Source organism: Balaenoptera borealis (genome assembly GCF_965194805.1).
Source record: "Balaenoptera borealis genome assembly, chromosome: 15".
NCBI lineage: Eukaryota > Metazoa > Chordata > Mammalia > Artiodactyla > Balaenopteridae > Balaenoptera > Balaenoptera borealis.
In genome coordinates, this window is record NC_138871.1 from 71,193,628 (window position 1) to 71,214,455 (window position 20,828).

General features: G+C 44.2%; 1 protein-coding gene across 7 annotated transcripts in view; it reads left to right on the plus strand.

Annotated features, from left to right (window-relative positions):
• Window positions 1–20,828, plus strand: part of CIB4 (calcium and integrin binding family member 4) — a 97,923-nt gene that overhangs the window by 67,244 nt on the left and 9,851 nt on the right. For all 7 annotated transcript variants that reach the window (XR_014234867.1, XM_082357056.1, XM_082357057.1 and 4 more), the window contains one exon: window positions 18,390–18,531. Coding sequence is in view for 6 of the 7 variants with exons in the window: in XM_082357056.1 (XP_082213182.1) it covers window positions 18,390–18,531 (142 nt within the window). In the remaining variant the exon portion in view is untranslated. The remainder of the gene's footprint in view (window positions 1–18,389; window positions 18,532–20,828) is intronic.

The following is a 20,828-nucleotide window of genomic DNA, read 5'->3' on the forward strand; positions in this document are numbered from 1 at the left end:
ATATATATATTCTCGTTCATATTTTTTTCCATTATGGTGTATTACAGGATAGTGAATATAGTTCCCTCTGCAATATAGGAGGACCTTGTTGTTTATCCATCCTATATATACTAGTTTGCATCTGCTAACCCCAAACTCCCAGTCCCTTCCTCCCCCACCCCCACCCCTTGGCAATCACAGGTTGGTTCTCTATGTCTGTGAGTCTGTTTCTGTTTCACAGATATGTTCATTTGTCTTGAATTTTAGATCCCACATATAAGTGATACCATATGGTATTTGTCTTTCTCTTTCTGACTTAACTTCATTTAGCATGATAATCTCTAGGTCCATCTGTGTTGCTGCAAATGGCTTTAATCCATTCTTTTTTATGGCTGAGTAGTATTCCTTTATATATATATATCTATATATATACCCCACATCTTCTCTATGCATTCATCTGTCAACATTTAGGTTGCTTCCATGTCTTGGCTATTGTCAAGTGGGATTGCTGAGTGGCATTGCTGGATCATATGGTAGTTCTATTTTTAGTTTTTTGAGGAACCTCCGTACTGTTCTCCATAGTGGCTGCACCACTTTACATTCCCACCAACAGTGCAAGAGGGTTCCACATGGGGAGTCTTTAAACACGAGCATCAACCTCACACCAGGGTTTAGATGGACGGGAGCAGTGTCCCTGGATAGCTACCAGGCTGGTGGAGGGACCCAAAGCCACACCGCTGGGAAGGTGGCTAAGAAATGAGGGTGTTTCCCTTGAAGAAAGACTCGGGAGGACGTGACCCTCTTTACGAATTTGCTGGAGGGTGAAGGAGGAATTAGATGGGCTCCGAGCGTAACCGTAAGGTGAGAGGGAAAAGTGACCCTGGGGCTAAAATTCCTAAACAGATCGCACTCTTGGAAACAAAACTAGGCTCATTCAGGATGGAGCAAGCTCGCTTTCCCCGGAGGCCTCCCCGCTGAGCTCCTGGGATGAAGTGCAGGGGGACCAGGCTTCACCTGTGGGTGGGCCGCTTGCCCAGGAAGTTGAAGCAGAGACAGTCAGTGTCCTTCCATCGGCTGAAAGTCTCTGCATCCTGAGCCCCGGCCAGGCTCTGTGAGAGGAGTCACCCACCTCCCTCTTTCCCCCTGAGGCCAAATGCCAGAGGAAGTGCTCCCAGCAGGCTGACCCAGTGCTGAGGGGAACTGAAGCAGATGCCGTGACCCAGACGCCACTGCTCAGGCAGCAGAAAAGGAGAACATCAGAAACAGGTTCTCTTCGGAGATGGCTGGAGGCACCAACTTCATCCTGCCCCCTGGCTGCGCTGGATCCAGAGCCTCTCCCTTGTCCCGCCCCATGAGTACCCCCAGGACTCAAGCAGCCCCCCTCCAGGAGGGTGGTCAGCTGGCGGGGCAGCTCTGGGTCAGGGCCCGGTTCCTGCTCTGCACAAGCGGTGCCCTGCCTGGCCAGCGGCTTCTGATCCTGCTCTCCTGGGCAAAGGGCCTCCCAGAATAGGGAGACTCACCTGGGAGAGGGGACTGAGGTGGCTCCGCCTCCATCCTCAGATGCCATCCTGCTTAGAGAGGCCTCAGAACCGGCAGGCAGAAAGAGAGGCCGGGGACCACGGTGCTTTCCCAGGCGTACCAACCAAGAGGGTAGGACAGCAGCGCGAGAGAGCCGACAATGCTCTTAAAACCTGGTAGAATTATCAGGAAAAATGAAAATTGCTCACTACTTGCTAGTTACCAACCTATGGCTGCATATTTTGGAATGTATCTGGAAAGGTACAGGCAGAGACCATGAGATGACCTGGGGCCTCCTTCCACTGAACTTCCATTCTCAGGAGCATTCCCTGCCGGGCCTTGAGGGGAAGAGCAGCCCACTGGGTCTGGGAGACAAGAGTCTAGATCGCCTGGAGTCCAGCCCTTGCCCCATAGAGAGCAAAGCAGAAAAGAGGAGCAAAGCAGAAAAGAGGAGCAAAGCTCTTGCTTCCAACCCCTTAGGAAGAAAGGTTTGTTTGCTTGCTTAGCAAATTGTCTCTGGAACTTACGTTCTTTTTTAATTTGCTTTTTATTTATTGTTAAAATCATATGTTGACATTAAAATACATTTCCTAAAAACGAATTCCTTAGCACCCAACCATCCTAACAGAAGTTGTCATTTTTCTATTTTCTTTTGCCACTGTTCCCCCAGGCACACTTTATTTTACATCACTGTAGACAAACAGATATGATTTTATTTTGTGCTTTTTCTCCATTAGGCATAAATGTTTCTTCGTGTTGCTATGTGGTCTGTGTTGGCATCATTTTAATGGTTGCATAATTGCATTGAGTTCTGATTTACTAAACCATCCCCTCATTGCCGGCCATTAACGTTGTTTCCAGGTTTGGATATGTATTTTTTGATGCTATAAATAATTTTTCAATAAACATCCTCATGTATTATTTTCCTTGTTTTTAAAAAATTATTTTCCTATTTAGATTTCCAGGTTCTCCTTGGAGGCATGAGATAGATAGGGCCGTCCACTCTGGGAATTTGAGCTACGCAGCCATTAAAATGATAATTATATTGACTACGTAGCAACATGGAAAAACATTTATGTCTCATGGTGGGGCACAAAATAAAAACTGGACTGCTAAATATCCTTAACCCAAGTCAATGATAAAAGATAGAGCCCTGTGACACATCGCTAGAGACCACTCTCCAAGTTGACATAGATGCATAAATGTCATTTTGCATGTGGGTTTTCAATAGGCCCTTGTGTGTGTCGTGCATCCTCCATGAGGGCATTGTGTGAGCACTTCCCAGACGTGACGTGCGCCGGGGGCTGCAGAACTCCCAGCTGCTCCTGCGAGCCAGCGTCTGCTCATCCTGTCACACCCCCACAAATGCCAGGATCCGCAGGACACTTTTCACCCCTCCCCTTGGTCCTCCTTGAGCCGCATCAGCACCAGCCATAAGCATGCTCTTGGCTCTCAGCCTGGCCCCCTGTGGTGACCCAGGGGCTTGACATATCTGTGCATGTCTTTTTGTTTGTCTTCATTTTGATCCAGCGTCTTCCTGGAACACACTCCATGCAAGGAGCTCAGGTCAGAGGGTCAGACAGACCTGAGATCACATTCTTGTTCTTCCTCTTATTTGGTGAAGTTATATAAGCTTTCTGCTCCTTGGTTTTCTTCACCTATACGATGAACTTAACAATATCTGCTGTTCGGGTTGATTTAAAGGATAAATGGGACAACTTATGTGCATGTGACTGACGTAGCACCTGAGATACAGTAAATGTTTAGCAAGCACCAGTTTCTCTCCTTCCTGCTTCTCTCCTTGGGACCAAGGGAAAGTATGGATAAGGTGTAGTGCCTAGAGGTCTGGCCAACAGTAGGTGCTCAATGAATGCCTGGGTGATGACGAATCATGGCTGGCTGGCTGGGCCCTTAGCAGTCACGGGCAGGCTGCTGGGGGTGGACCAATGTTCCCAGGATACAAGGGGAAGAGCAGAATAGGAAGTTGGGGGTTTCAAAAGTCCAGTCATCCAAAATATCAGGGACTGAAATAACACAGGACCTTTGAGTGGCTTTGGTTTGGATTTTTAAAGAGTCACTGGGCATCACAGGGAGAGAGAGTAGCAGCTGTGGGTGACAAGAGGGGCTGTGGTGTGAGCCCATTTCAGTTTATATCAGTTGATTCAAAGTGAGGGGCAAAATAGATCAACTGTTGTCACTTAGATGTATTAATAAAAGAGAAATTGTCGTCCTGACGCAAAGATACACATTTTACAGAGTTCACAGGGGAACATGTTCCCAGGGTGCCTGGGGTGAGTGTCCCCAAACAGCTGCAAAGCAGCCCCAACACCATCTGAGGAGCCCTCCTGCTTGTAGACAGGAAGGCAGCTTATAAACAGCGGGCCGGCACCAGGAGGGCTGGGCCCAGGGCAGCCCTGCGTTCCATTCCCGCTCCCATGAGAAGCAGAGTGGCTCCCGATCTGGGCTCTTCTCTGAACTGTCTGCTGCCTGGCCTGCCCCGGGATGACATCATCACCTCAGTCACTGTTTCCAGCTTTGCACAACCTGCCTTTAAAGTACAGGTACAGAGTGTGTTTTAACGGGTTTTCATATTGGCTGTTTGGAACTTTGTCTGCTTTCTCCACAGAAAAATAGCAATTTTTTTCTTGTTATCCTAGTAATTCCATAAAACAGCAAAGCTAGAGGACTGAACCAGGGAGTCATTCATTCAACAATAGCACTTTATTTGGTGCTCTGGTAGAAGTGGTTTCCATCAGAAAGGCTAAGGTGGTAAATGGAAACATTTCCTAAATAAATCTGGCAGAAACTGGAAGAGGGAAGTTAGAGGGAAAACAGTTAAAGGACATGCTTGTAGGAGAGACAGTTTGTCACAGGTGGAGTTGACTGTGAGCGATGAGAGAGCAGGAGAGGCAGGCCCACGTGGGTTGGGGTGATGTAACTTGCCTGCCTCTGCAGGGCCCGGCCACAACCTGTTGGCCGCGGGAAGGGGGGGCGGTGGAGGGACGTTAGAGGGAGCAGAAGGGAGCTTTGTGAGGTGTCTCTGCAAAACACATGTTTTCAGGCTGGGTGTTTGCCCTGGAGCGAGGCTAGAGGTTGCCCGCGCTGTACACCCCTACCCCGGGCTTTGCTGGGTGGGAAGCTGTGTCCTGGAAGGGACAGTACGGGGCAGGGAAGTGGGGTAGACGGCATCTGATGTCATGTCTCTGCCATCTATTAGCACTGTGACTTTGACCAGGTCACTTAGTGTAGTACGTGGGTAGCTTACTAAGGCACAGATTCTTGGGCCCTGCCCCTAGAGGTACTGACTCAAAGCCACTGGTGGGTTAAGGAAGGTGAATTTCGATGAAAGCTCCCCGTGGGACTCAGCCGCACAGCTGGTGTGTTAGCTTCTCTGTGATTCCTTATCGTCAACTGCAAAATGAGGTTATGCCGAGGTCAGCACTCAACACGTTAGCCCCCCTCTTGCCCTTCTTCTCACCAAAGCTGCTCTCCTTTGAGTTCCCTGGAGATTTCACTTGGAGGTGATGTCTCTGGCTGCAGTCAGCAGTTGTCCCTATAGGCACGCATGGGAGCCAAAACTAACATTTCTGTGCCCATCGGCAGGCAGGGTCAGCAACTGGCAACATGCTGGCCCAGGTAACATCTTTACTTGGGAGCTTTAAATCGATAGCCCTGCCAGTCCCTGGGGGTGCTGGTGATGCTGGTGATGCAGGGGGGGGGGGGACAGTGAAGTTGGGTGCAGAGAATTACTAATGATAAAGTTTATTGGGGGCCTGCCAGCACAAGGTGTTTGGCAAATATGATTTCATTTGATCCCCATAAAACCCCATGAGCAAAGTTATGATTCTGCCCATTTTACAGATGGGGAAAAGGGGAGGCTCAACGATCTGCCCAAGTTCACACAGCTTGTCTTGTTGTTATTCTCATTACCCATGAACTTGAATATTGTTTAATGTGTTGGAAGACACTGTAGAGTTGATCTCAAGCTGTTAAAATGCTAATGTACAGATGTGAATAGACACTTCTCTGTAATAAGTTTTGTGTCTCCTGTAATAGGTTTGATAAATAAGTGAGGGGACAAATGGTCTTTTGCTTCCCTTTTTTTTTTTCTTTTCTTCTTTTTTCTTTTTCTTTTTTTGCTTGGGCAAGTTACACTATTGAAAAATTGAGATCATATTAACCTCTAAATCTGCAAGATACCAGAATCTTGTAGATGTCAAATAAAAAGTTATAACTTTATTTAGAGTCAGTCTGACTCCAGACCCTCTGCCCCTTCCATTCCCCACCTCAAGCCTCCTACAGCACAATGCCAGGCCCCTGGGCCACCCCCAAAAACTCAGGCCTGCAGTCCCCTGAGCTCCTCCAAGCTAGCAGATGGCTCTTCCGGAAGGATCCTCGGGGCAGTGGCAGGTACCTGTGGGCCTAGAATCTGGGGAGAGATAGGTGTGGTGGGTCTGAGTTCAGGCCACGTGGTCCTATGGATGTTTAATAATATTTAACATTTTTACTGCATTTCCCCCTGATTTGTTTCATTAGCGATCCACCTCCATCTGCCAGCAGGACACATCCTCAGCCTGTCCCTGCCAACCCATCTGTCACCAGGAGACAGCTCCCTTACAGGCCTCTCTGTTTTTAGACTTCAGGAAGGTTGAACATCTGAAACATAGAGCCTGTCCCTTTCTTATAAACAACTAGCGGGAAGGATGCCTCCGGGGCTTGGCCAACAGAGAGAGTACATTCACCTAAGTGAATTTCTCATGCCCTGTGCTCCCTACCCCCAGCTTCCCTGGAATGAAAATGCCAGGCTTCTCTCCACCTGGTGAAGATCACACAGGCCAACCTGGGCCTTTGAGGATTCAGGGTCCAGGTTAAGCCCCACTGTTGCCCTCCCCTACTTAACATTTTTATCCAACTAGGTGACCCCAGGGCAGCTTGGAAGAGGAAGAGACAGCTGGGGGGCATGTGGAGAAGGAAGGGGAGGCCCTGCTGCCTTGCCTCGTTCCCTGCCCACCCACCCATCCACCCTCAGCCCACAGCATCTCCCACTGTCGCACCACATCACTCCCTACCTGGTCTGGCCTTGGCTCCTGCTCTGTCTCTGTCTCCTGGCTGGTTTCTCCTCCCTGCCCTTTGTTGGGCCTACCGCCCAGCAACGCTAGCTTGTCCTAGCTCTTGTCCTATCCCTCTGCTTGGACTTGATTCAGACTTTCTCCTACCCTGTCTGTGTCTGCAGAGACTTCTTTAAGTGCCTAGCCTGTGTCCCGTGGAAGACAGAGGTGGCGTCTCCAGCATTTTGGGGGCCCCAGGACCTGGGTCAGTACCTGGCACACAGTAACTCACCTATGCATTTGCTACAATGGCTTAAAATTCAGGCCACGAGCCTGTGTCTCATCCCTAGCTGAGGAAGCCACATCCTTCAGTTCCGCTGGTTTGTCCTCTGAGCAACTGCCAAATGGCATGGGCATGGGACTCAGGGTAATGCCTCAAACCCTGCCTGCTCTGCATGTGCAAGAATGCGATTTTGAGAACTTTTCTTGGAAAAAAATTGCATACCCAGTGCAGTTAAGAGTAGTACTGTAGACAAAACACTGACTTAGGAGCGTGAGTCCTCCTTCTCTGGGCTTTAGTGTCCTCTCTTTGTAAAACGTAATGGTAATATCCATCCTGCCACCTGCCTGTGAGATAGTCACAGCCTGACTCAACACCTTGCACACAGTAGGTGCTCACTCAACGTTGGGTTTGAGAACTGACTGCATGACTCCAACTCAATACTGCCACCTCCTGGTAGAGCTACTCTAGTGCTGAAGGGTGACTCGGTTCAGACCCAGAACTAGGAATTCCTCCTGGGCAACAGGGTTGAAGGAAGAGAAGCCTTCCAGTTCAGCCCAGAAGCTCCATCCACCTGTGGCTTCCAAGCCACTGCTCCAGGTGACAAGCTCATCCATTTCCTAAGGGGCAGCCACTTCCCAGGAGCACAGGATTACAACGGGCTCCATCATCCACCAGATGATAGACCTGGAATTCCTGACCCTCCCTCTTTTCCCCCAGTGACCAACTCCCACCATTGGATAAGGGCCTTTTTTTTTTTTTTTAAATAAACATTTAAGTCCTTTCTTTTTTACTAGAAGCACTTAATGCTGTTCATTTTCCTGTACACACTGCTTTCACTGAATACCACAAATTTTGATAGGTTGTGTTTTCATTTTTATTTAGTTCAAGTTATTTTCTAATTTCCCTTGTGATCTCTTTGACTTTGAGTGTTTCCAAGATATCTTTCTAATTTATTGATTTATTGATTTTCTAATTTATTGATATTGATTTCTAATTTAATGTTGTTGTGGTCAGAGCATATTTTGTGTGATTTAAATCCTCTTAACTTTATCGAGACTTGCTGTAAGACCCAGAATATGGTCTACCTTGGTAAATGTTCCAAGTGCATTTGAAAAAAATGTGTGTACTACTGTGCTGGGTGAAGTGTTCTATCAAATGTCAAGTAAGTCACGTTGGTTGATAGTCTTTTCAAGTCTTTTATATTCTTAATGATTTTTTTGTCTATTGTTCTATCAATTACTGACAGAGGGATGTTGAAACTTCCAGCTATGTAAGTGGATTTGTCTCTTTGAAAAGAGTTTAAAATGAGAAAAAAGATCTTTTATATTTACTTAGATATTTATCACTTTTGGTGTTCTTCATTCCTTCATGTAGATCCAAGTTTCTTCTGGTATTTTCGTCTCCCTGAAGGACTTCTTTTAATATTTTTTGTAGCTCTGGTCTTCTGCTGATGAATTCTCTAAGCTTTTGTTTGTCTGGGGGAAGAAGAAAGTCCTTTGCCTTTAGGTTTGAAAGATATTTTTGCTGGGTATAGAATAATTGGATGAGAGCCTTTTTTCTTTCTCTCTGAGAGTATCACTCCATGTCTTTTGACTTGCTTAGTTTCTGACAACAAATCTAGAGTCTTTTTTTTTTTTTTTTTTTTTGGCTGTGTTGGCTCTTTGTTGCTGCGCAGGGGCTTTCTCTAGTTGCAGCTAGTGGGGGCTACTCTTTGTTGTGGTGCACGGGCTTCTCATTGTGGTGGCTTCTCTTGTTGCGGAGCACGACTCTAGGCGCGTGGGCTCAGTAGTTGTGGCACAACGGGCTTCAGTAGTTATGGCGCACGGGCTTCGTTGCTCCGCAGCATGTGGGATCTTCCCGGACCAGGGCTTGAACCCGTGTCCCCTGCATTGACAGGCGGATTCTTAACCACTGTGCCACCAGGGAAGCCTCAGTCATTTTTATCTTTGTTCCTCTATATGTATGTGTCCTCCCACACCACCCCCCAATATATTTCTCTTTATTGCCGGTTTTTGGCAATTTGATTACGCTGTGTTGTGGTGTGGTTTTCTTCAAGTTTCTTCTGCTTGGGTTCTGTTGAGCTTCTTGAATCTATGGATTTATCGTTTTTCCTCATCATGATTTCCTCTACCTTCTGGAATATATGTAGCATATTTATGATTGTTGTTTTAATATTTGCACCTACCTATTCTATCATTAGTGTCATTTCTGGGTCTGTTTTTATCCATTGATTTTTTCTACAGGTTGTAGATCTTATTTTTCTACTTTTTTGCATGACCAGTGATTTTTTATTGGAATCTGAACATTGTAAATTTCATATTGTTAGGTGTTTAATGTTGTATCCATTTAAATGTTATCGAGTTTTGTTCTTGGATGCGGTCTTGTTATTTGAAATGAGTTTAATCCTTTCAAGGCTTGCTTTCAAGATTTATTAAGGCAAATACTGTATACCTTTCTTATGTAACCATGGGACACTTATCAAAACTAATAATAGGGGCTTCCCTGGTGGCGCAGTGGTTGAGGATCCGCCTGCCAATGCAGGGGACACGGGTTCGAGCCCTGGTCTGGGAAGATCCCACATGCCGCGGAGCAACTAGGCCTGTGAGCCACAACTACTGAGCCTGCGCGTCTGGAGCCTGTGCTCCGCAACAAGAGAGGCCGCGACAGTGAGAGGCCCGCGCACCGCGATGAAGAGTGGCTCCTGCTTGCCGCAACTAGAGAAAGCCCTCGCACAGAAACGAAGACCCAACACAGCCAAAAAATATATATATATATATATATATTAATTAATTAAAAAAAAACTAATAACAAATTAAAATTGGTGGAACACTACTAAGTTACAAACTTTAGTCAGATTTCACCAGTTTTCCTACATTTATCTTTTATCTGCTCCAGTATCCACTCCAGGATCCTACATTACATTTAGTCTTTCTGTCTCCTTAGTCTCTTCTGATCTGTGGCAGTTCCTCCGTCTTGTCTTTCATGACTTTTTTGGAGAGTACTGGCCAGGTATTTTTGTAGAACCTCCCTCAATTTGTGTCTTTCAGATGTGTTCTCTTGCTTAGTCTGGGGTTATGGATTTATGCAACCAATGCCACAGAAGTGAAGTACCCTTCTCATCACATCATATCAGGGGACACATAATATCAATACAATCAATTACCAGTGATGTTAACTTTCATCACTTAGTTAAGGTGATGTTTCCAGGTTTCACCCCTGTAAAGTCACTTAGTGCACAGAGCTAGAAAATATATGTGTATATAGTAACCCATGTATGCTAAACACCAATATTTATTTCTATATCTATCCTTCTATCCATCTATCTAGATACCCATGAGTTCCTACTGATGTCTCTGACTAATCTAGCACTCCCTCTCTTGCTTATTTGTAACTTTTTTAGTGTGACAATAAGAAACTTGGCTCCTATAATCTGTTATTTATTTACCTATTTGTTCAACCTCACTATCCATGTGACTTCAGAATTGCTAGCCCATACCCCTGTGAGAAACAAATTTGCCAACTAGAGTACAGTGTTGGTTTATGGTTCTTGTTGTCTTTAGACTTACAGTATCCAGTCGAAACACCGTGTTACTTGGTCAGTTCCTCCTTCCCAATTCCTTTCAGGGAGGTTTTGTCATGTATTTGTATATAGTTACTTTTATTTGTCATGGTCTGCATTTCATCCTGGGTTCACTGGGTTTTTTTAATTTTTAATTTTTTAATTTGCATCCAGTAAACGTCACTCATTATGGTGTACGGTTCTATGGGTTTAAACAAATTCATAGAGGTGTGGATGTGTCATCACAGATCCACGGTACAGAACAGTTCCATCACCCTAAACATTTCCTTGAGAGGCTTCTTTGTAATTAACTCTGTCCCCCTCCCCCAGCTGTTGGCAACCACCCAGCTGCTTTCCATCCTTATAGTTTTGCATTTTCCAGAATGTGATACAAATGGGCTCATACAATAGGTAGTCTTGGACCTGACTTCTTTTACTTGGCAAAATACATGTAAGAATCATCCACATTGTTGCATGAATCTACTTACTGCTGAGAAGTATTCCGTTGTATGGATGTGCCAGTGTTTGTTATCCTTTCACCTGTTGAAGTACATTTTTTTTTTTTAATGCTATTCTTGTCTGCTTACATTCTTTTTATTTATGTATGTATGTATGTATGTATGGCTTTGTTGGGTCTTCGTTTCTGTGCGAGGGCTTTCTCTAGTTGCGGCAAGTGGGGGCCACTCTTCATCGCGGTGCACGGGCCTCTCACTATCTCGGGCTCTCGTTGCCGAGCACAGGCTCCAGACGCGCAGGCTCAGTAATTGTGGCTCACGGGCCGAGTTGCTCCTCGGCATGTGGGATCTTCCCAGACCAGGGCTCGAACCCGCATCCCCTGCATTGGCAGGCAGATTCTCAACCACTGCGCCACCAGGGAAGCCCTGTTGAAGTACATATTGATTGTTGTGGCTTGCCTTTTGACTCTCATAATGATGTCTTTTGAACAACATAAATTCTCAATTTAAATATATTCCAATTTATGAAATTTTTCTCTCATAATTAGGGCTTTTTGTGTATTGTTAAGATATCTTTGCCTCAAGGTTATAAAGGTATTGTCCTATGCTTTCATCTAAAAGTTCTATTATTGGTTTTCCACTTTGGATCTGTGCTCAATCTTGGGATTGATTTTTGCGTGTGGTGTGACATAGGAATCAAGATTCCTTTCTTCCCTGTATGGATACACACTAAACCCAACACCACTTATTGAAAAAACTCTCCTTTCCCCTGTTCCACTGCAATGTGATCTTTGTCATACATCAGGCAGCCATGTACATATGGGTCTGTTTCTGGAATTTCTATTAGGCCATTGGTCTGTCTCTCTTTGCACCAGTACCACACTGTATTGATTACGAAAGCTTTAGCAAGGTCTTGATATCTAGTAGTATAAGTAATTCAGCCTTTGTTCCTCTTCTTTAGGATTGTCTTGGCTGTTCTTGACCCTTTGTATTTCCATACAAAGTTTAGAATCAGCTTGTCAATTTCCACAAAAACATGAGCTGGAAGACTTTAACTAGAACCCCATTAACTCTGCAGGTAAATTTGGGAAGAAGCAACATCTTAATGATGTTGAGCCTTCTAATCCAAAAATATGACATATCTGAGGGAAGTTTTTAAAGGCACTAAAAGGATTTTGTTACACCCTTCTTCCAGGACACGGGGTCTGCTCACCCAATTTTTCACAACTATGAGGGTTCTTTCAGGCAGGACTTCTCCCAATGAGAGTCTGCTCCAGTAACCTAAAGGGCTCTGCTCAAGACCTAGGAGGGGCTGGCCTCATGTACAGATACCTTCATCCCCTCATTTCCTCAACAGATGCTTTACATCTGTTCAAAATTTTAAAAATATGAACATGAATCATATCATTTTTAAAAGAGATGGTAGCAGACAAAATGAGCAAAAAATAAAGCATTATTCAAAAAACCAAACACTAAAAATTAAGAAAGTTGAATTAGCAGTGAGAAATATTAAATGAAATAATAAATACTGTTTGATCCCTTTTTTAAAAAATGAGATCTTAAAAATTAAACTACTTAAAAAATTAAACTACAAATGACGTCGCTAGCATATCTTTGTGTGAATTTTTTCCAGCAACTGTGAAGAGCTCTTTTTGACGACACACTTGCTGGAGAAATGGTGAGGAGATGTGTTTAAGCTAAGTCCAAATATTTTCCCTCTGACTTTCATCTTCAGATCAAATCTCTCTTTCAATAACTTTGAGAAGACCTTTTTGAAAAAACTTAGTTTTTTTGTCAGGGACTGAAATCTTTTTATTTACAAACTGTAGTTTGTGTTTCCAAAAATATCCCCAGCATTCGGGGTTTATTTTCGCCTTCTTTAGTTTTGTCATGCCTGGATGGGGATTGCACTGCCGTTACCTGTATAAATTTCTGTACTGACATGTTTATGTTCCCTTGTTCAGAACACCTTCACGCTAGGGTGTATATGTTATTCTTGAAACGGAAGCGTTAGTTTGTCAGTTGTCATCGTCCTCCTCTGGAGGATGGAAGACTTCTAACTGAGTGTGAAATTTTATGCAGACTATATAACTCTCTGGATGGGTCCCAAATTTTATTGGTTCAGATTTCAGATGATTAAAGTAATAGCAACAAAACTCTGGAACACTGTAAACTGGAACTGTGCTCTTTAATGAGCCTCGCTCCCGTTCCTGCCTCTTTCCAGCTGTTCTTCTATCTGTTGGTGGCTGGGCTGAACCGGAGGACTCCGGCTGAGCTGGCACTTGGCTCCGGGTGGAGAGATGGGAGAGGCGCTGAGGCAACCTTCCCTGGGCCCTTAGAAACTCTCCCTGCAACACCATCAGCAGCCCTCTGCAGGGAGCTGCATGTGTGCCAGGGACACCTGGTCACAGGGGCAGTCTGCGCCTTGGGATCTCCCTCTGGGAAGCGAGCGGCAGGAAACCTGGGGGGAGGGAGCTTGCCGTTGTTGGACCAGAGACAGGCTTGGGACACTCTCCTGGCAGGTGCCCGCCGGGCCTCACAGAGAACTATACCAGTCACCCCAGCCTCCAGGGCCCGGACACAGCTCTGGCCCTAGCCCTGCAGCCAATACCTGCCCTGCTCCTCACTCTGGTTCCTCCACCATTCCCCAGCCTGATGGCCCCATTCTGCCTTCCCCTTCCCCTCTGGGCTTCTCCCTCCTTCAGCGTTTGCTCCTGTCACCCTAGAGCTCTCAGAGGCCAGGGGCCACTTCTTTGACTTCAATCTGGGCTCCATTTTTACACTTCTTGTCAAAAAAGGTTTTTCAGGTCATATGCTTGGCCTCATCACCACCTTTCTCTTTTGATAGTTATGTGGCACAAGGCACTGAGGTGGGAACAGTACCAGGCAGGTTCAGAAGACCTGGGTCCTGGGCTGGCTCTCCCACTCGCTTGCTGAATGACCTTGGGCAAGTCAGCGCCCCACCCAGGTCCTCATTTCCACATCTGTGACAGGAGGGGGTTAGTCTAGATCAGAAACCTCCAGACATTTTTGATCACGCATTCTCAGCAATAAAAAAATGTGGAGCATGCACCCATAATATGCATATATTCACTTATAAACTCTATACCTTTACTACAATACTAATATGTTATGAAATAAACATGCAAAATAAAAAGTTAAAATTAAAGATTACATAAAATATTTTTTACATAAATTCTCCTTTATTTGATATAACAAAATTTCCTCCTTTCACAATTTTATTGTTTGCTTATAATTAATAACAACAGTGTCAGGGAAAGCAATATGATTGGATATGCTTCATTTCTCTGTGAAATCTTGCTTTAACCCTTTGAGATAGAGCCGTTTAGAGATCTGGTCTAGCTGAGTTTGTTTTCAATGGCTGTTGTAGTTGATCCAGAGAGAAGAGATATATCATTTGCTATATTAAATTATGGTACTTATTTTCAATCCCATCCACCAATTAAAGGCTTTTGATTGAAGTTAAGCTAGCAGATGTCCATCTTCCATTACATTAGTCAGCGGCTCTTACAAGATAATTGGAAAGCATTGCGTTTTTATATTTTTAACAAATGGACTCAAAATCCACTCTTCACTTGGACCATTTTCAAACAGATCAGAAAAATCTGTTTCTAATATTTTTCAAGTATGCAGATAGAAGCATCTTTATAGGTGAGATCACATGTTTTCCGCAACAAAAATCTCATTTTCAAACCATTCTCTCCAAAACATGAGTTTCTTTGGAAAAGCAAATCCTTTCTCACTCACTGTTAAAATAAGTCACCTTTACCTTGAAGAGTCAGAAGAATTTGAATTCATATTTTGGTGGATATCTCTGAAGTAGCAAACTGTCAACAGCCACTTGTCATCATAAAAAGCTCAGCAAATTTAGAACTCTTGTCTTTTTGCACAAGAATAAATCCTCTTTATGTTCGATGGCTATTTTAAGTGCTCTGCCAATAGATAAGCAGCAAACCTCCGTGTGGTTCGAAAGATTTTCGTAGTCACTTTCTTTCTGATTACAAATCATTTTATAAGTTTTACTATATTTTAAACTCTTTAAAAAAAACCCAATCACATCAATGCATCCTACAGCACTCGTGTACTTCTGGATCTAAGTTCTTGACTACAGTAGCCTGAAGGAAGTGCTGCAGGGAGTAGTTACACATGTATCAACGTCCTTGCACCCTTACCCAGAATCCATTTTCATCAGGAAGCAGCCACTCCATCAGTGATTACACTCAGACAAATTTTCCCATAAATGGTGTCTTTATTAAGGAAGTAATGTACTGTTCAGTCCGCATTGCCTCTTTCCTTTAGTGACTCACAGAAATGTGGTTCTTCATGTGTTTCATTATTGAAACAGAATCTAGGGAAACCATGTTAGAAACAGCTGTACTTTTCTTCAACTATTTAGCAAATTTTCCACAGTGTGAATTTTGCTCTAATGCATATTTCTGTACACCTTCAGCAGGATTTTCTCTGCATCTTCCAACAGAATCTGTGGTCACCATGTTCTGTTCATGTACTGTTCTTGCTACCAGCAGGTTCCACACCAACAGCTGGCTTCCCAATCTCTGGGAAACAAGGGGTGTGTGTGTGTGTGTGTGTGTGTGTGTGTGTGTGTGTGTGTGTGTGTGCAGGTGGATAGCAGTCACATGACATGGGTCTAAGGGGGAGTGAATTGATTTCCTGGTAATTATTCTCCCCTCCCCCATCACTCCCAGCAAAGCCAAGTAGTGGGGCCGCCCGGAGGGAAGGGAAGATTGGTATCTCGTTCAGTGGTTGGATAGACACTTAGGCAGTGAGCTTGTTGACCTGCCTTGCACCCGTCTGAGTGCAGGAAAAGAGAACTGGAGCTGGGACTTCTCATTATGTCTGATTGAATTGTCATTGTTTCAACCTCATAGAGAAGAACTCACATTTTAAGTAGGAGAGGAATCTGCCCTGACATTTTCTTGTTCACTTGCATTTGCATTATGAGCGTTATCTTCAATTGTGGTTTCCTTGCAGGAATCTTGTTAAGCCACCTATCCATCTGCGAGCGTTAATTTAGTTAAAATTTGGCAAAGTAATCTGTAAAGGCACTTAGCTAGGTGGAACACATCACAGAAGACTGCCCTTAGCAGGATTCATCTGAAGCAGGCAAACCAAGCTTTTCTAGGGGAGGTGGAGGTTAAAAGATGGAGGAGATAGGAGCTGGTCTGGAAGATCTAACGGGGCAGCCTGGATTCTCCTGGACCCTGGCCACTCCTCAAACATATGTGTATATATAGATATATATGGGATTAATCCTGTCACCTGAGAATCTTATCTACAGTGAAGATTCCTAGGTGTACTGGTTTACCAAGGCTGCCATAACAAAGTATCACAACTATGTAGATTAAACAACAGAAATTTACTGTCTCACAGTTCTGGAGGCTGGAAGCCTGAGATCAAGGTGTCTGCAGGGTTGGTTCCTTCTGAGGGCTGTGAGGAAGAATATTTTCCATGCCTCTCTCCTAGTTTCTGGTAGTTTTCTGGCAATCTTTGGCATTCCTTGGCTTGTACAGGTGTCACCCCGATCTCTGCCTTCCTCTTCACGTGGTGTTCTCCCTGAGTGCATGTCTCTGTATCTAACTTTCCCCTTTTATAAGGACACCATTCATATTGGATGTGGGGCCCACCCTACTTCATATACCCTTATCTTAACTAATCACATCTACAACGACCCTATTTCCAAATGAGGTCACATTCTGAGGTACTGGGGATCAGGACTTCAACATATAAATTTGGGGGGAGCCACAATTCAATCCATAACGCTGGGCTACACCCCAGACCTTCTAAATCAGGATCTCTGAGGGTGGGAGTTACAATTCATGTTTTTAAGAAGGACCTCAGATAACTTGTATGCTCACTAAGGTTTGAGAACTACACAGCCACGTGAGGTGATTCAGAATGTCCTCTCTCCCTTCTCAAGTATATAAGAATACCAAATAAAATTAAACCATAGATTTTAACATTGTAGCTGAGTTCAAAAGAAATGAAAGAGAAATTTTCATGACTGCAAAATGGAGACATCAAAACCAGAGAACAAAGCGTTGGCTGAAGCTAGGGCAGCCCTAAGGAGTGATAGACAAGGACAGGGGCCCAGAGAGGCTGGGGACGGGGTTTAGTGAGGGAGATGACAGGGCCGTGTGTGCGGTGGAACTAATCCTTTTGCATGAAGCCTGCAGCCTTGAAGAAATACCTTGTCAGTGAAAGGGGACTAGAAAAATCAACTAAAGATTTGTTTGAACTAACTAAAAATTTGGAATACTGAGGAACTGCTGTGTGAATTCGCAGAATCAAATAGCTTCCTTAGCTGAGATGCATCTAAGGAAAAGGAATTTTGGTTGGTGAGAAGGGAGGGATCAGGGGTCATTTCGGAACACCAGAACAGAGCTGGGGTCTGGTAAGGCCTTCCAGCAGGCGGGGTGAGTTTAGAGCAGGCACGGGCTGGGGCCCTGAGCAATTGTGGGCCAAGGAATCTTAGCAGGTGGGGGTGGATTAGAGACACAGAAAGCAGGAGGGGGAGGTTGCCAAAGACGGACCTGCTACTTTTAAATATTTCCAAGCTTGTTCTGTGACTTTAACTCTCATTAGATCTGCCCATCCCTTCTAACCCACAGCCCACCCCACCTGCCCATTCCTGGGGGCTGGATGGAGAGTAGCAAGGCGGCCTTAGTGAGCTGCCTCTGAACGGGTTGAGAAGTGGCTGGGGTGTTTTTGCTTAGAACCTTGTGGTACCAGCTCAGAAGGGCCCCCTCATGAATGACCCTGGCCAGGCCCAGTTTAGGGGAATTAGAGTTTCTAAACTCACATGACCCTTACTCATTTGGGACTCGAATTTGAGAACTAGCTGGTTTAAAAATGAAAATTGCTGTGCAAATTATAATATCTGTAGACGTTATATAACAACTTACAGCTACCATCTGTTGAGTGTTATTTATTAGTCATTGTGCAATTTTAAACCTATCCTATGTAATCCTCACAACAAACCTATTAAGTAGGTATAGTATTATCCCACCCTATCTTGTAGGTGAGAAATCTTAGGCTCTGGAGACTATGTAAAATAGTCATTAGTAAATAGTGAAGGCAGGACTGAAACCTGGGTCTGTCTGACTTCTACATCAATATGTTGATAGTAGGTAACTCTGGAGAGTGAATTATAAACAATTTTTATCCCATTTTTAATACTTTGGGGGGGGTATTTCCCAAATTGTACATACAAAATTAATAAGCATAAAAAAGAATAACAACCAAAAAATGAGCCTGTGGAAGGTACGTGCAGGAGGAGGTGACAGTGGGGAGAGTGATGTTAAGCGTGGTCCTTCAGCCCAGGTACCCTCCATCGTGTCCGCGGTCCTGGCTTATTGACCCAACATCTACTCCAATATTTAGGTTGTTGTTGTTGTTTTCTTCTCAAACCCAGGACACTGTGCTTCTGATAGATTAACAAGACCCAGGGAGGCATGAACCTGACATTGATAAGCCTCCTTCCTCTTTCTCCTCCTCCCCACCCACAGGTCAACCCTTTCAGAGACCGAATCTGCAGAGTGTTCTCCCACAACAATGTGTTCTCCTTCGAGGATGTGCTGGGCATGGCATCCGTGTTTAGCGAGCAGGCCTGCCCCAGCTTAAAGATCGAGTACGCCTTCCGCATTTACGGTGGGTGCTGTGGGGATTGAGTGGTGGGACAATTGCCATAGAATAAATACCGCAACTGGAATCCATTGACGTCAATGCATTGTTGTGATGATGTTAGTTGGGGTTTACTTGAGTATTTATCGGTACTATGCTTCTCAAGTGCTGTAGATTTTTTTTAATGGTTGAGGAGTACTACTCTCATGGATTGATGACTTCCCCTCCATGCCATCAGAGGCAAATGGAGTCATTGGTGTTGATATTTCATGACCGTAGTGTGGGCAGGCCAGAGAGAGAGAGAGAGAAAGAGAGGACTATATATGGGTATGAAGGAGTTATGTTTATTTTGAAGAAGTTAAGAGATTTAAACACTGAAACTAGTTCAGCCACTAAATAGCTAAGAAATCTTGGACAAATCATTTTACTTTTTAGGGCCTCAGTTTCCTCATCTTAAAAATGAGGAGGTTGAGATCATCTCTGAGGTCCTATGACATTCTTTGTTTCTGATCTTGTCTGGGAGCCACAGGCTCTGCTAAAGTTCTGCTCTTCAGCAGTTTCACGAACCCTTCCTCACAAACACTTAGCACATCCGGGATCCCTGCAATTCTCAAAAGGGACAAAAAGGAAAGAAACAAAGCCTTCAAACAGACCACATGCAAGGCTTCAAGCTCATCATGACAAATCCTTGGCCCAAAGGACTTGTATATTTAGGTTTGCATAGTTTGGCATCTCACCTACCTTCTTTTTCTGTCAGCTCCCCCTCTGTCTCCACATGGTGGACACCATCTTATTCCTGCCTCACCCAAGTGGAGTTGGATAAAATGGGGTGGAGGACTTTTAAACCAGATGGACCTATGAGGGCTCAGTGCTCCCATCTGTAAAAAGGGCTTAATGATATTTTTGTATCTGATATGTTCTCAAGCTTAGTATTCAGTAAACTCAAATGAAATCACAGGTTTCCCTGCTGAGAATAGCTGAGTAAGCTCCTATCTTACTGTCACTTCTGCAGATAGCTACTATAAACTCTAAACAAAATATAAATATCAACTACCTGATGACACTAGAAAGCTACCAGAAGCAGAGAGTTGACACTTGAAAAAAGGAAATGGTACTGAATGGTTCTCCCCCTTTTAGTTTTTTACTTTTTTAGCCTGAAGGTGAGCTTCAGTAAGTGGCATCATGGACTGATAGAAACCCTGATCTCTCTCTGACTTGAAGAATCGAGAGTTTGGGGCACTTTTCCCCTCAAAAGTGAAAAGAGGGGAGAGTCCATGAAAGACATTCAGAGGAAGAGAGCCAAATTTTGTGTAAAAACTATGAACAAATCTCATTCTGACCTCTAAACCACATATACCAGGGCAGACTCAAAGCAACTCAGGTAAGGATAAAAGAACGGAATGGAGATTTGAGCTGCCACTGCATTTTAACAAGGTCCCTGTGTGACAGGGTTTGCAGTTTAAGTCCAATCAGTTACCCAGTAGAATCAAAAATTCAGCACTCTTTGGAAGAATATAACAGAACCCAGAGTTTCCACATAAAGCATTTATAATGACTAAGACACAATCCAAAATTATTCAATATATTAAATTTTTTTTTTAGTGATGCATTCTCAAGAATGGGGACTGATTCCAACATCCCAGATGTTGGAATTAGCTGATAAGTATCTTCGAACAGTTATTATAATCATGCCCAATGATGTAAGAGAAAATATGCTCCTGATGAATGGAAAGATAGGAATTCTCAGCAGAAAAATAGAAACTATAAGAAAGAATCAAGTGGAAAATACAGAATTCAAAAATAAAATATCTGAAATAAAAATCCGCTGGATGGGCTTAGCAGGAGAATCAAGATGACAGAGGAAAGAGTCAGTAAACCTGAAGATAGAGATGAATAGAAATATAATACAATCTGAAGAACACAGAGAAAAAAATATGAAGAGTAAAAAGGAACAGAGCCTGAGGGACATGCTGGACAACAGGAAGTTCTAACATATATTTAACTGGAGTCTCAGAAGGAGAGGAGAGAATGAACAGGGCAGAAAAGATATCTGAAGAAATAATGGCCCCAAATGTCCTAAATCTGATGACACACATTTACAATGAACATCAAGCAGGGTAAGTACAAGTGAAATCACATACCCAAATTTAGTTGGCTTAGTAGTCCCCACCCCCATCCACTAGTCTTCCTCCTTCTTTACCCCAAGTATTTCTGGGAGTCCCCAGGGAGTTTCCAAGGTATTCAAGGAGTTCTGGTTCACGAGCTGTGCTACCCTCTGTCAGGCCTTCCACTGCAGAGCACATGCTGTGCTATCTCTAGCCTCT